We start from the raw sequence: 16515 nt of genomic DNA, 5'->3' as shown, positions 1-16515 counted from the left end.
AAAAGAGGAGTTACTCTTGTGAGCCTTCACTTGCAATGTGATGTGGCGTAGCTACAACTGAACTTATATCTCCACCCCACGCATACCCTGGGATATGGGTCCATTGTGCCATCAGTTTGCATCAGTGTATCAAGCCTATCAGATTTGGTTAGTATCCCAGTACAGTACACTGCCATAAATGGAGCTTCTGTGGAGAAAGGGAGGTCCTTCACAGTATTCCTATCCTCTGCATTTGTGATGCCACTGTACTGACACAGTTTCAATTAACCTCCCAAGAAACAGTGCCAACAATATAGAGGCCTACATCCTAATCAGTTTCCAATCCAGGTATACAAGCACCTAAGCTACACCTCCAATATAGATGATCTTCAGATGCAGATCATCACAGCAATCCTCGGATTCAGAATTATTTACCGCATTTTACTTCTTTAAGACCAGAATGCATCTACCTCTTCCAGGAAGGCTAAATATTGTGCTGCTGAATATAAAACTCTCCAAGGACTTATTTTAGCATATTTGTAATTTTGCTTTCTATTCTGTGCCTGGCATTTTATAGTACAATACAGTTATTAGTAATTTTATTGCTATGGCTCTCTATTTTGTTTTGCTTGGATTTATTTCATATATTTTACGAAGTTTCTTTTTTCTAATACTGACCATTGACCATAATAAAGAGGTTGATTGATATTGATTGATTTACTTACTGCTTATAAAAGATGCAGAAAAGCCACGTCCTGGGATGTCCTGTGACTGAAACACTACTGTCATCACATTTCCTGGTGCAACAATAGGTCCGGGAGCTGAATTTCCACACCCAACAGCTAATACTGCATCTTCCTGTTCATTATCACGTCCTCTCAACACCTGGGGGAAAGGGTTACTCTTTTTTGAACATCTAAATAAGGCCTTGTGCGGATTTTCATTTTACACCAGCTCCAAACAGTTTATGGCAATCCTGGTTTTACCATTGTTGTTGTTGTTGTTGTTGTTGTTGTTTAGTCGTTTAGTTGTGTCCGATTCTTTGTGACCCCATGGATCAGAGCATGCCAGGTTTTACCATACAGGCCAGCAAAACAGTAGGATGTTAGACTCATACAGACTCATATAATAAAAACACCCATTCTCAGTTGTCACAAGACACAAACCCTGATTGTACCACCAGGTTTCAAAATGTGAATGGTGGTGGTGGGGAAACAATTAGGAGGAAATCTTACAGATGGCACCTGTCGCTTTAGCTCTATAATGGCAGTGTTAAGTCTCAAAGCTCAGTGTACTTGCTGGTACAGTATTTCCTTACTTTACCTGCTAGTGTCAGTTTCAGGCTGCTAATATATTTTAGGAAAGAAAAATACAGTAATTTATATGTACTGTGCATAACTGAGGAAGAAACACCTGAGATCACCTATCAATGTTCAAATGCAGCCTCAAATGTAGACCAGGGAGGTGAGATGGAATTAACAGTGTGCTTAGCATTAATTCATTCTTCAATCTAACCCTGCTTCGGTGAGCTTTTCATTCTGGGAGAAAACATTAAAATCCATTAAGGTCAACAAGTTCAAACTATGCTGAGCATGGTTATTAATACACAGGTGTTGCTGGTGAAGACACCTGGAGAACCTGGACTCATGTTCCCAAAGGCCTAGTACAGCTCTTGTGTGTTTGCAACAGCTTCTATTTTCAAAAGGAAAGGCATCAAATCGCTTTCTTTCATGGCACATTGAATGCTTCGCCCAAAGCCACAGTGGGCAAATCCTTTCTGATTTCTGCTCCCCCCACCAAGAATCTCTTGTGCACAAAAGCATATTTCAGTTAACATTTTCAAACTCTATCCCATTCAGTAGGCTGAAACGTGAACTCTAAATTGGTCAAGGTGTATTCCCATTGCTTCTACAAATATATGCCATCTTGGCCCTCTTTGAGCAGTAACCCAGCCGCTCAAGTCTTCCTACACAATGATAAATTATGCCTGCCCTTTATGAACAAGTGGGAGTTGTGTGCTTTTGCACAGTCTGGGAACAACAACACACAACATCTGCCAAATTCTTCAGAAAACTATTAGGCTCTAAGGAATGCCAAACATCCCCTTCTCTTCAAGTGTCTTCCAGTGAAGCAGATCTTTAACAGCCAAGGAAGTATACATTATTCTTTTGTTATTCCTGAACATTTTCAGGTATTTGATGAAAGCAACATTAAAGAAACAGGTTTTCTGATACAGAGTGCATATCAATTTATGTAAAAGCAGGCACAGATTGGGGTGTTTTTCTGTCATTATTTTTCGTATAAAATGCGAACAACTTGGCCTTGTTTTCCAAAAAGACCCTTGCTTAGGGACCAATTCTAAGCACCCTGGGAGGGCTGCCAAGGGGCCACTGGATGTTGTGGACCTACCTGTCCACCTCTGGAGTGGGACATCTGTGGGCAGACAGGAAAATTCACCACAGAAGCCTCCTCAGCATGGAAGTGGGATGCTTTACAGAGTCAGTACCTCTACTTACCTGCAGCTCAATCCTTAGGCCTGCTTCACCAGCCTAAAACTGCTTGGCTAGTGAACTATACTTAAACTTACCATAGTCCATAATATTGACAAAGCATATTTACTTACCTTCACATAACTGCTTTGACATTGCCCGTAGCTATCTGGAATCTGGAAATTCTCACTGAAGGTTATCTCCAAATGTTTGCTTTCATGGGTAATTATTGTCCACGAGCACCTAATGTTACTTGGAAAGTCCTGGGGCCAGTGGGGAGAATGGATGGTGCCATTTTCAGAATGAAGGATGCCCCCACATCCTGCAAAAAATGACAGAGGGTTATAGAATGAGTCAAAAATGCATGCATGCATCTGGATGGAAGATCACATTGCACAATCTTTTCCTGGTGAAAAGGTATGGATTCATGGTCAGATGGCAGTGGATTCTTCTGCTGACTGTTGGAGATAGGAGCATCACTCAGTGGCAGAGCGCATGCTTTTCATACAGTACGTCTGAGCATCAATCCCTGGCATCTTCAGGTGGAGCTTTCTGAAACCACAGAGAGCTGTTGCCATTTAATGCAGACTACAAAACTAGATGAACCAATGGCCCAAGGCAGCTCTCTACTTTCCCAACCATTTGTAACCAAAAGCAGTCATGTATGACTTATGTAGCGCACTCTGAAAAGTGTATTATTAATAAGTCCCTATATCAGAGTACAGTGGTACCTCGGGTTAAGTACTTAATTCGTTCCGGAGGTCCGTTCTTAACCTGAAACTGTTCTTAACCTGAAGCACCACTTTAGCTAATGGGGCCTCCTGCTGCTGCTGTGCCGCCGGAGCACAATTTCTGTTCTCATCCAGAAGCAAAGTTCTTAACCCGAGGTACTATTTCTGGGTTAGTGGAGTCTGTAACCTGAAGTGTATGTAACCCGAGGTACCACTGTATCTTTCTTGACTGTGTGCAGCGGTCTACTAACAGGCAATTCACAAAGAGTTTGCATGTATCAATTGCTTTCACTCAGCTCTCCCTGTCTCTGTGCCAAGATCTCAACAATAGCTTAAGGAGCATTTACCACACTGATGCAGATCATGCAAATGGGCCCTAAGACAATCAGGTGGAAGATGGAGCTATTTTTTGCATGGTATACATGCATTTTATCTCTATCAAACTTCATTAAAATTGGTCTTCATTCCAGCAATGGAGACATCTCCCTGTCCACTGCCATATCCAGAGATGGAGGGGGGTGGGGAGTCCTACTTCACAACAGTCAATGCTATGCATTAGAAGGAAGGAATTTATAATGGTTTCCTGCTTACCTAAAGAGTCTGTAGTCCATGTTGCATAGAAACCATCTCCCTGCACTGAGTGGTCGGAATTGAAGTTTATTAATAACTGATTGGAGCCTGACTGAATGGTGCCTGGTGATGAAGTTCCACAGTATCGTCCAATGACCGGAGAACTCGGAGATCCACCATTCAGAATGGTGACCGAGTCCCATCTACAGGTCCTGTGATTTTCAATTTCAAAGTCCACAAAAGTAAGCTGTGGGAGAGCAATAAGAGATGACCGTGAACATAGAATAGTATTTGCAAAAATGCATCAGAAACAGAGCTATCTCAGTCTGCTAAAAGCTCTAATACAAATAGCTTAATATGATAAAATAATCTATTTGTCCTCATTTTTACTCCAGCATAACAGACATCATAATGTGCTCAGTTCACTTACTTGTCTTACTTTCTTTTTTATTTAGGAGGAAGTGCTAAATAGAACCAAGCCAAACACAACCCACCAACCTTTTATTGTAGCTTCCAAGGTGTTTAACAGCCTCCTGTTTTCCTAATCCCAGGCAAACGAAAAGAAATATAGAAATTTACTGAGCTGCAGGTATTTGCTGGTGAGATGAATGCAGCTTAGTGTAGGGGAACCCAGGATTTTGGTGAACACATCTGGAAACACATTGTTGTGCACACCAAAATGTACCCATTTGGTGATGCTCAGCACTGCCCCTCCCCCCAAAAAACAGGTAAAACACCTACACTCCCCTCAAACAAATAAAACAGACAAAAAAAGCACACAAACATTGCAAAAAACGAACAACAGTTCATTTAAAAAATATACAACAAATATTAGAAAGGTCAGAGGGTCTTGGAGGGAGTCAAGTGGGTGGTCTGAGGCATGATGACACCCATACTCTCAATTAGAGTACTTCATGTAAAAGTCACCTTGTTCTTATGGATAAAAAATGCATCCATTTATTTTATTATAAGCTGATGAGAAAAGCATTACTCACATTGATGGTATGTCCCTCTGGTGCTACCAAGAGCCAGGAGCAATGGCTAGAACTATTGTAAGGTGCCGGGTAGTTAGGGCTTGAGATAATTCCACTTTCACCTTCCATCACACCACCACAGGCTGAAATAAAATTTGAGATATTTGAAGAAGCTCTGTTCATTGGCTCATAGAAAATGCAGACATGCCAGTTCCTAGGTGGTTTCATTGGGTGGGGGGAACACACTTCACCTGCATTGTTTGCATTCACATATAACAAGAAGCCATTGTTTGTTTTAACCATATCTTTTAACAAGCCACAAGCCATTTCACAGATGAGCAAACATGGTATGTGCCTTTCCCCTAAACCTTGATTTGTTTTCCAGCTGCTCATACCTTGTGCATTTGTACAGCGACAAACATTTGGGATGGGATGTCCAAACAAACCATGGTTAAGCAAGACTATTGGGTTCACGTCATGGTTTATTAATAGAAAACAGGTGTTTGCTTTGCACCTGCAGTACAACTTGTTAGAATCACCATACACAGTAAAAGTAACATGAAACTTACCCAGAGATCCATAGTAGATGAAGAATCCCTTGTCTGTATTTTGATCATTGCTCAAAAATTGTATCCAGGTCTGAGGAGCTGCTAATAGCAGTGGATGCTGAGGTGGGCTGTGGCCACATAGTCGGTATAAGAGCTCTCCATCAGAATCCCCTAAATAGAAACATGGTGCTATGAAATATCTAAAACCAGCTAAACCTGACTCCCTTCAAAACAAGCAAAGACACAAAGTTGTTGCAGTACCTTGGCTTCTTGAACCCATGTCCCTATTATTAATTGACAACCATGGTTTAATCACAGTTTAAAAGTGTATGCACAACTGCACCATTTGGTCCCCTCTGGCTAGGGGAACAGGGAACACTCAAAATCCCACCACAGTCACCTTTCACCCTGCTAACAGGAGCCCAGTAGAACTTCGGACTGTTCATTCACCACAACTATTCTCCTGCTGCCCGTCATGAAATTCTACTCAATATTGATCCAGAGTAGATTTCAATGTATAGTTAGCAGAGTAACAACTTAAGCACATTGCAGGATTCCCAAAAAATAGACCAGCAGAGTTTTACTGCTACTGAAGACAAATGAGCATAATGGTCACAAATCCAATATACTCAGGATTGGCACTGTCCATAAGAAATCCAGTTGCAGCAAACTTGACTTAAACTTACAACAACTTATAGTAAGTCTAAACCTTAATACTAGGCATACTATGTACAGAACGCCACACCAGAAGGAAGAGAGATGGAAACAGAAAGTGAAACCCAGGCTCCTTCTGACCCTACTTTTACAGTCAGCATGACCTTGACAGAAGAGGTAAGAAAACCAGTTTAAGCCAGCTGTGCTCAGCTTCTCTGAAGGTATAACACAAACATCATGAACCTTCTGCTTGTTTCTTTCACACAGAGAAGCTTTCAGGAGCTTTCAGAACCCTCTTGAATTAATTAGAATAGGAAAGATCTCTACATATCAGACCAATACTTTCTGCACTAAGAAATGCCAACTGACACCTGCTCCCCACTAGAATTGCTTTCTTGTTTATTTACTGGTTACAGGCAGCTGTAACTTACCTCTCCGGATTTCTAAGTAGTCGTTCTGGCAATTGATGTGCTGCTCCAAGTGGAAATCTCCAAACAGAAGATAAAGAGTTGTGATGGATGGCTGCGGATTTTGGATGACCCACTCACAGTTCAGGTTGTTTGCATAATTGCTGGTGCCATCATAACCAGGAGAAGTGAGATTCCCACCACCTGAACTGAGCAGATGGCTGCCGCACACTGGAAAAAAACAACACCATTTGGAACAGTAAGGCAACATTTCATTACTTACCTATTTATTACATTCACACCCCACCTTTCTTCCAAGGAGGTCAAGGTGGTGTACATGGTTCTTTCCTTCCCAACTTTTTCTCACAACAATCGTATGAGATGAGTAAAGTGGAGAGACAATGACTGGCTGAAGATAATCTTCCACATTCCACTGTTGATATTGGTACTAGTCTACCACTGATTACCAGGCTGATATTCTTGGTACTGCTATTATTCCATAACTCTCAAAGCAGGCAACACATTTGGAAAAAAAATAACACGGTAAAATCTCTTCTTCTAATATGCCCTGAAGAGTTGATCTTTACTGCCCAAACATACCAGAGAGGCATGGCAAGTTCTGACATTATTTTGCCCTACTCTGCCCTTTAAAGACTGGATAAATGAAGCAGAGGCAAAACAGCTTGCTGTTGAAGCCGTCAGGTTAAAGTCTATGTCACAGAAGTAGTGGCTTGGCCACCACAGGTAGCCAATGTGGTGCCCTTCTGACGTTGCTGGATCCAACCCCCATCAGCACCAACCTATAAGGTCAGAGGTCAACACGGATGGGAATTGTAGTCTGGCAACATGTCGCAGATGTTGCGTTGGCTACCACAGTATTAGTGATAGGGCTGGTCCAAGACATTTCACTGCTTGAGGCTGAAAAGCAAATGAATCTTCACAGCAAAGTACATAATATCCAAGGCTGGTTGTGTTATTTCAGTATCTGAGGCAGAAAATCCCATGAGTACACGTCCTTGAGAATAAAATTGTAATAATAATAAGTTAAATACTGTAACTAGAATTTGCCACCTTTTCATGACATTTCAAATTTAGGGACCCAAGGCAGCCACTTCACTTTTTCTAACAATAGGGCAGGCCCTGATTAGACAACTCATTGGGCAGGTCAAAAATTAGACAGAATCTTTCCTTTACTTCTCACCTCCAGTTCTCTTACTTGCATGTTAAAGATGCAAGCAGAGAACTGTAATACTGTAACTTCATATAAGTCAGTTTCAAGAGAAATACCATGTTATAAGAAAGCTGCTAAACAGACTTTATATTACTAATTCTTTTTGTCAGTGTTAAGTTGCAAATACAAAACACCCCCCCCCAAAAAAATGTTCTATTACCTGCTTCTTCATCAGAAGCATATGTAATTCTGAAGCTTGCCTCAAAACCATCGTGACTTTTGACCATGACGACGGTTATCTTGTTTCCAGAGGATTTCACCTGAGTCCCTGGAGCCACCAAACCGCACAGCGTGGAGAGTCGAGGTGCGTTTTCACCAAAGCCATTGTGAACCTACTTGCCAAATAGAGAATAACATTAACAAGCATACCTTTAGAAAAGGCTTTCTTCTAAGTGTAGTATGACCATCAACATGCCTCAAATCCTGATTGAAATTCTTGAACAAATGTGCTTTGAAACGTGAAGGGGGGCGGGGTCAGAAGCTGCCTTACACCAAGCCAGCCTATTGGTCCATCTGGCTCAGTATTGTCTTGACAAGGAGTGGCAGAGGCTTTTAGAAGACAGGGGTCTTTCCCAGGTCCACCTGGAGATGCTCAGGTCTGAACTGGGGACTTTGTATATACAAGACATGTGCATTACCACAGAGTCCCTTTCCAAGCTCTTCAGTCAAGATTGCCAAATTATTTCAGTCAAGACATCGCAGGGAGGAGGAGGTTGCACTCAGGACCAGATATTCCACCTCTTCTTCTGCTGCTGCAGCCTGCCTAGCTGCCTTCCTTGTGCCCAAACCTTTGTATGATGTGGGACTTCGACACTGCACCAGTGGGCAGGCAAGCATGCTAGTCATAGCAACACTAATCATAGCAACCTGTTGCAAAGCAAGGAATTCCTGCTGTGGAGGTATTAGGGATATCAGGGAGTGGATTAGGTTTGGTAAGCCCAACTTCCCTGTATTTTAAATGCATCTGTATTATTTGAACTGGAAGTTGGTCTATTTGGATAAAGGGGGCATTGCCACACCAACCTCAGCCTGTCCTCAGTCAGCCCCCACCTTCCTGCTTTCCTACTTACAGCCAATCAGGGGACAGCACTGCCAGCTAGCTTCCCCCTCCTTAGTCTCTGTGCTGTGCTTTACAGAACTCAGCAGGGAGGAGGAAGATGGGAACAAAAACAGTTGCCTTTGCCTGTCATTGGCTCTAGCGCCACCTAATGTTGATCTTCCTGCCCTCTGCCCTATCAGTCCCAATGAGAACCAACCACCACTAGTCATTCCTAAAAAGCTAGGTGTGTTTTAATTTCCATTGTCCTGTTTTTGTAGTCAATTTAACTTTGCTATGCCGTTTCCATATTTCACAGTAGTACAAATAACCCTTTCCCCCACACTTACAGCCACATAATTCGAGCTACAGTTCTGGTAGAGTCCAAAAGTCATGTCATGAATGGTAAGGGTGACCCGGCGTCCCAATGGCACCATGATTCTCCATTCGCATTTTAATTTGTGCAGGGCAGAATTTGGATAGTTGGGGGATGTAAATGTCCCAACAGTGCCACGGAGATCACCTCCACACTCTGGAACGACACAAATAATAGGCAGTCTGAACTGATCTTTTCTAGGAGAGCAAAATAAAATGTATAGTGATTCCGAGGAAAGGTCAAACAAAAGGAAACACTCAGGTGTCTGCAATGGTTGCCTTGTTTACCATATTTCGTCTTGATTCATAATTAAGGCAGAAACTAAAATCAGAATATCTTACACTGTATCTTCAACTTGAAAAAAGGTCTGCCAATAGCAGCTGGACTAGAAGAAGACAAACCCAATGGCATGCAATAAGCAATAGTCAAAAGGCAACATATGAAATGGAAACCACACTGTTTTTGCAGCTCACCTTCAACACTAGCAGAAAAATGTAGTCTGAAGCCTGGAGCATTGATGGATCCATCAGAGGCAAACTTGATGTAAGCCAAGTTGCTAGAGGTGTCCAATGCACTGGGTATACTAGCACCACAGTATTTACCTAATAAATCCCCTAGGTAATTAGAGAGAGGAAGGGAGAAAGAGAAAGAGAAGTTAATAAAGAGGGTGGGCATCTGATCTGAGAGTCTCAGGTTTGATCGCTGGCATTTCCAGGCATGGCTGGGAGAGACACCTGCCTGAAGTGTTGGAGAAACACTGTCAGTCAGTGTAGACTGTACAGAGCTGGATAGACCAGTGGTCTGACTCAATGTAAGACTGCTTCCTGTGTTCCAGTCACTGTATTTATTTATATTTACTTGCATTCTGCTTGTATTTTGTGTATATTAGGCAAAACTGCATACTAAAATATGCCCATTAGGAGAAATTTGCACTAAAATGCTTTCCTTCACCACATCATCTGAGACCCATCTTCATGTGCCTCCTTCCACAAGAGGTCCAGAGGCCTCTAACATTCCTCCACTCTAGCCTCTGCAGTGTGGGACGCAGGTGGTGCTGTGGGTTAAACCACAGAGCCTAGGGCTTGCCGATCAGAATGTCGGCGGTTCGAATCCCCGCAATGGGGTGAGCTCCCGTTGCTCGGTCCCTGCTCCTGCCAACCTAACAGTTCAAAAGCACCCCAAAAAGTGCAAGTAGATAAATAGGTACCACTCCGTCGGGAAGGTAAACGGCGTTTCCGTGTGCTGCTCTGGTTCGCCAGAAGCGGCTTAGTCATGCTGGCCATATGACCCAGAAGCTGTACGTCAGCTCCCTCGGCCAGTAAAGCAAGATGAGCGCCGCAACCCCAGAGTCGTCTGCGACTGGACCTAATGGTCAGGGGTCCCTTTACCTTTAGCCTCTGCAGTGGCTCCCCATTTGTGAAATGCTCTCCCCAGGGAGGCTTGCCTGGCATCTTCATTTAGGCGCCACATGAAAATGCTCAACTTCAACCAGGCCTTTGGCTGTTTAACATTTTATGTCATTTTATATGTGTTTGTGGGAGGCAGGGGGTTATTGGTTTGTTTTTGGTTTATTGTGTATTTTGTGTTTTTCGTTTCTGTTTTTATGCTGTGAACCACCCTGAGATCTTCAGTACAGTGGTACCTCGGTTTACATACGCTTCAGGTTACATACGCTTCAGGTTAGCGACTCCGCTAACCCAGAAATAGTACCTCGGGTTAAGAACTTTGCTTCAGGATGAGAACAGAAATCGTGCTCCGGCGGCGCAGCGGCAGCAGGAGGCCCCAATAGCTAAAGTGGTGCTTCAGTTTAAGAACAGTTTCAGGTTAAGAACAGACCTCCGGAACGAATTAAGTACGTAACCAGAGGTACCACTGTACTATTACTACTACTACTACTAATGCCATTTCATATTAGGACTTTTCAAGCAAACAAGCAACTGATGTGAAAATATAGAGGACCAAACATAAGACTGAAAAAGCCAGAAATTTAGAAACACTGAAACTGACAGATTTGATCAGCCTTAGTAGTGACTGATGGTTTCTGGGTTGAGGTGGGGCGAGGGACAGCACAGAGAGGATTCCAAAGTTCTGCCCCAGTTGCCTGCTCACAAGGACAGCCATGCCCTACTCAGAATTGTAATAACTTCAGCAGAAAATCATATCAGACTGTTAGTTCCCCGCACATGCAAGGAAGAAAGACTAACGACATGGTTTTACAGACCTGACGCATACTGTTCTCGAATTTCCAGGTAGTCATATCCACACTCAGATGAGTTCTGGATATCTAGTGCTTCAAAGCGAATGGTGAGAAAATGACCCACAGGTCCACGGAGAAACCATTCACATAGCAAATTGTCTGGATAGTGGAGATCAGGGAATCCGACACTTTCAATGACTCCGTTTTGTCCCATCAGTGTTCCACCACAAACAGCTGCAAAGAAAGAGTCTGATCACTGAAATGGTCATATGCATTCCAGTTTTTCATTTAAGGATTTTGGATCAGTAAAAATGCTGGGTATTATTATTTTTTCATTTTACCTCTTGAATACTTGACATTGAATCCAGTGTGTGGGTCTATACTGTCTGAACGAAATCTCATATATAAGGTAGAACCGGATGACCTTTGAATGCCTGGTAAAGAATTCCCACAAAGCTTGGCAATTACTGGTGAATTGGCGTCGGCACCATCTCGCAATTCAAGGTAACTTAATGTGCAGCTGAGAGAAGGCAACAGATACATTTAAACAGGTGAAAATTGCTTTGCAACATTTCAGGAAGTATCTGAAACATGGAACTAACATCCTTTAGTGAATGACATGGTAGCTCAATTCTGAGCAGGGCAGGAAAAACAGAGACAGACACCCTAACAATCAATAATACCTAGGGTCACCTGAGATATAAATCAATTATAGAGCAAGAAATATCTAAATAGGTCACAGCATTATGGAGAGTTTGCTCTGCAGTACTTTATCCTCCTGTCTGAAGCATGATCAAAAATGGCTTTTGAGGACTGTGTTAAAAAATTGAATTTAGAATGCTTAGTTCTGATTCATTAAGTGCCAATTATGAATGCAATTAGCTCAATCAAGCATTTTTGAAGTCTTTTAATTAAAAATCACTGTAGGAAGAGTAATTGGGACTATCTTCAGACACATATGGCTATGAAATCAACCATATCATAAGGATAATTTTTTTCTCATATAAATTCAGTGGAAATGCTTTTAGGGCATATAATTGTCCCTGAGTATCAGCAGATGGAGAAAGGAAGAAAGGAAGAACTCAGTGCATGAAGTGACTGTAGGGAAATGTAAGACTTCCACTGATGCAATGAATTAGTGGTGGTTAGTGGTAGAGAACCTGTTGCTGGACTCCCATCTCCTATCTGTCCCAGCCAGTATGGCCAATGGTCCAGGATGATGGGAGCTGCAGCTCCAAAATATCTGGAGCGTCACATGCTCTCAAGCTCTGATATAGCCCTTAAAGAAGAACATAATGCTCAGCTAAAGCAAAGCTAGCACTTGCTCCTTCCTTAGGTTGCTAATTACCTTCCTACATGTCTTTCCTCCTTTCTAGCAGGTTTCAGGAGATCCCACCTTGGCTGTCAGACATCCTGGCTCCGCCCAGTGACCCTATGGCCTCACCCAGCTCACCCAGGCTCCTCCCTTCTCCAATAGCTATGGTTCAATTTTGAGAAAGAACATGTTGATTGGGATGAGAGCTCTTCCCCATCATGGATCACTGAAATATCCCATCATTTTTAATGGGGAGACATTTGACAAGCAGAGAAACAGACTGAATGTTCTGGAGGAGGGTCCCTGTCAGCCTGCAGCTGCAAAAAGCCCCCCCCCCCAAGCCAGCGGTACCACTTTGCTTTACTATAGCATAAGTACAAGACTGATTATGTTACAACCATACATCTAGTTACAGATAGGTAGCCGTGTTGGTCTGCCATAGTCAAAACAAAATAAAAAAATTCCTTCCAGTAGCACCTTAAAGACCAACTAAGTTAGTTCTTGGTATGAGCTTTCGTGTGCATGCATGAAAGATACTTGGTATCTGAAGAAGTGTGCATGCACACTTCAGATACTTGGTATCTGAAGAAGTGTGCATGCACACGAAAGCTCATACCAAGAACTAACTTAGTTGGTCTTTAAGGTGCTACTGGAAGGAATTTTTTAATTTTGTTTTAACCATACATCTGCTAGACAACAGCAGCCACTGTGGTGCCATAGAGCCAATGTCCTGAGATCAGTGCTTCCATAGCTTACTGGGATGGTGCACAGGTGGGAAGTGGTGCCCCAGTAGAGGTGCTGGAATGGATCCACTGGTGCACCTGCACAGCCCCCCCCCACTGTCCTGCCCTGTCCCTGCACCATCCCAATAAGTGGCAGCAGCATTGGTGCCAGGAGAGCTCTGCTACACCACCCCACCATGCCTGTCACTCCTGTCTTTAGATTTAGAAGAGAAATAAAATCAAGAACCCCATTACATTAACCCCAAACCCTCCATGATAGCTTCAGAAAATTTAAAGAAAGCTAACACAACAAGGTGCTCCTACTTGGGTGAAGACTGGATATCAAAGTGATCTTCAAACTGCAGCTCCACTGCAGCCCCATAGGGAGCAATGATTGTCCACAAACAATCGGCATGTGGTGGGTAATTGCCAGGATAGCCAGGTGAAGAGACAAATCCCAAGGGGTTGGACTGGCTGATATAGAAGTTCCCTCCACAAGCTGAAAACAGAAGATGAGGAGGAGCTGGTTGAATACTATAAGGAATGTGTATAATAATGTGCTCTATTATAAACACACTAAAATGGATCATCTATGAGACCCACCTTAATTTTTTGGTATCATAGGACAATACACAATACTTTCTTCTGTTGTTGTTTTTCTATGTGCTTGTGGAAGTTCTGACATGGAATCGTTTGTAGCTTTGGTTTTACCAGTTCTGCCCTTCCTTTCAAAATTAACACACAGATGCTCTCTTCATGAGTTATCCTCATGGAGGGGACTTCATGCAAAGATCACGGCATGGGGCCATTCCACTGTCCCTGTCCCCTGGATGCACATGCATCGGCAATGATATATGCAGAGAGGAAGACCTGCCGGAGAGCAGCTGCTTGTGCATAGGTTTCTATGCAGTTGTGACACCTGCATGGTTGGGAGTCTCAGCTGTGTGGAAGTTCAAATCCATGCAGATGTTCATGCCTAGCTTCCTCCCTGCAGATATCTACACTAACACACTGATGTCTAGAGGGTGGGGCCAGTGACATGCCCAATGCTTAGGGGCAAGACCAGTGGCATGGCCCTGCTTTCCAGTCAGCCCATGATGCCCCTTAAACTGGGTAATATGTAAAGGAGGCAAGTTTCTCCTCATATGCTTTATGCCATAGAGACTTTGTAGCCGTTTCCCTACAGGCATTCGTAAAACACCAACTGAGAAATATGCCAGAGTGGTCCTTCAACCAGGAGTATCAGAAAAGGTAATGTGCAAATGAGGTCCAGGGATGTATTTTGACCAAGTTGGTGCTCCTCCACTCAAGCAAGGACTCCAGCACTGAAGCCATGCTGAATTTTTGGAGTATACCAACAGCTATTAACCGTGATGGCTAAATGGGCTCTCCAAGTTTGGAGGCACTATGTCACAGACTACCAGAGAGCCATTGGATTCCTGCCTTGCTTGTAGGCTTCCCTGAGGCATCTGGTTGGTCATTATGGTAAGAAGGATAGTGGTCCAGATGGAGGTATGGTCTGAGCCAGTTGGGCACTTCTTAACCATAGAATCATAGAATCATAGAATCATAGAGTTGGAAGAGACCACAAGGGCCATCGAGTCCAACCCCCTGCCAAGCAGGAAACACCATCAGAGCACTCCTGACATATGGTTGTCAAGCCTCTGCTTAAAGACCTCCAAAGAAGTTCCTGTTCCTGTCAATCATGGATCCCAACATCATTTGAGAACCACTGATTTAGAGTATCATGAATGTTTCGGTAGCCCCTGTTTGTATTTAGTGCCAATACTCACCAAGACCCTTTGCCTCATACTTCAGTTTGAAACCTTGCCCTCCATTACTGCTATCAGAAAGGAAGTGGACAAATAGCTGGTTGTCTGTGGTGTACATTGTAGAAAGGGAATTGCTACCACAAAAGCGTCCATTCCTGCTGCTAGGTCCTAACGGTGGGGCAGAAAGATCTGGTCCATTCCTAAGCTAAAAAAACAAACATTAAATGTGCAAGATGATTTATTTTGTTTTCACGACAGATCTATGAGAACAAGCTATTACTTCCCATTTTAAAGATGTGGAATTGAAATGGATAGATACACAGTTATGTGCCAAAGGCTACTCAATTAATCCAGGGAAGAATTGGGATTTTAACTCAGCTGCTTCAGGCCTAAGGCCTTTTAACATGTCAGAAAGTCAATAAACCCACTATAGGTTTTGTGTCTCAACCCATAAAATGAAAAAGGGAAATGCTACTGTTTTATGATGGGAACTCAGGGCTAACAAGGAGTCAGTAAGAAGTAAGCAAGCTGGTTACTTCCCTTTAGCATCCCTTTAGCACATGAACTTCTGCCTGTGTAACAGAGTTTCCTCTTCCTCCTTTTCTATGTGTCCCCTAATCTGTTCTGGGGTTGAGGAAAACCTGGAACAGATTGGAGGGGTTCATGTGGGGAACGGGATGACTTTATTGGATAGAACCACAACACTACAAACTGATGCTCAGAAACAAAAGAGTAACTGGCTGAGCTATTTCAATATTGCTTTCTTCTTGTCCTCACCTCAACATAATCTCCATGACTGCAGGCAGCATCTTCATTTATCACCTGGAAGAGCTCCTCAGAATGGATGCCAATGATGAAGCCAACAGTAACCATAACATGCCAAGAACAATTAAGGTTAGGAGGATAGGTTTGCGGATAGTTGGGTGAAGTGATCACACCACTGTCTGTGTACAAATAACCACCACAACCTAAGTTAAAGGAATAAGACTCCGTTAAGGAAAGGACTGTTTATTATTATTTTTAATTACATTTCATTCCTATCCTGTCCAAATCTCTGAAATCTCAGATTTATCAGTTTGGTGCTTCTAGCTCTTATAGAATCATCCTCACAAAAGCAGTGCATATTTTGAGCCAGGGCCAAACTCGTAACATACATGTTTTCAGGTTCAATTAATTCATTTGTAGGAGATCTTCTACGAGATCTTCGCCTACAGATTATGCCAGTCGCTTTAATTACAGAAGAAGGGAATGGGATCCAGCTGGCAGGACAGATCCAGAATGGCACCTTTCTCTATGGGTCACCTTGACAGGTGAGTGTGGCTGCCCACCTGTCAGTCACCTGATGTCATACAATGTCAGGTGAGTCTACATTGAACCTGCAGTTTTCAAAGATAGAATTGGGATGTGCACTCTTGGTGAACTCCCAATGCTTCCTTTGCAGCTCTGACCTTAACTCAATTTGAGGTTGCAAAAAAAAAATAATCATTTGCACTTGTGGCTTGAATTCACCCTGG

The 16515-nt window shown here is 42.9% G+C and overlaps 1 protein-coding gene across 1 annotated transcript in view; it reads right to left on the bottom strand.

Moving 5' to 3' along the window:
- Positions 1-16515, bottom strand: part of CUBN (cubilin) — a gene marked incomplete at its 5' end in the record, with an annotated part of 145317 nt that overhangs the window by 27216 nt on the left and 101586 nt on the right. Inside the window, 14 exon segments of the mRNA XM_081881783.1 lie at positions 705-864; positions 2603-2790; positions 3791-4016; positions 4765-4886; positions 5313-5462; positions 6377-6583; positions 7744-7915; positions 8970-9151; positions 9469-9609; positions 11217-11426; positions 11534-11712; positions 13554-13728; positions 15023-15206; positions 15779-15969. Of these exon segments, the coding sequence (XP_081737909.1) occupies positions 705-864; positions 2603-2790; positions 3791-4016; positions 4765-4886; positions 5313-5462; positions 6377-6583; positions 7744-7915; positions 8970-9151; positions 9469-9609; positions 11217-11426; positions 11534-11712; positions 13554-13728; positions 15023-15206; positions 15779-15969 (2487 nt within the window).

The sequence above is a fragment of the Podarcis erhardii genome (genome assembly GCF_964252035.2).
Source record: "Podarcis erhardii genome assembly, chromosome: 12".
In the NCBI taxonomy this organism is placed as follows: Eukaryota; Metazoa; Chordata; class Lepidosauria; order Squamata; family Lacertidae; genus Podarcis; species Podarcis erhardii.
This window is presented reverse-complemented; position numbering and strand designations above follow the sequence as displayed.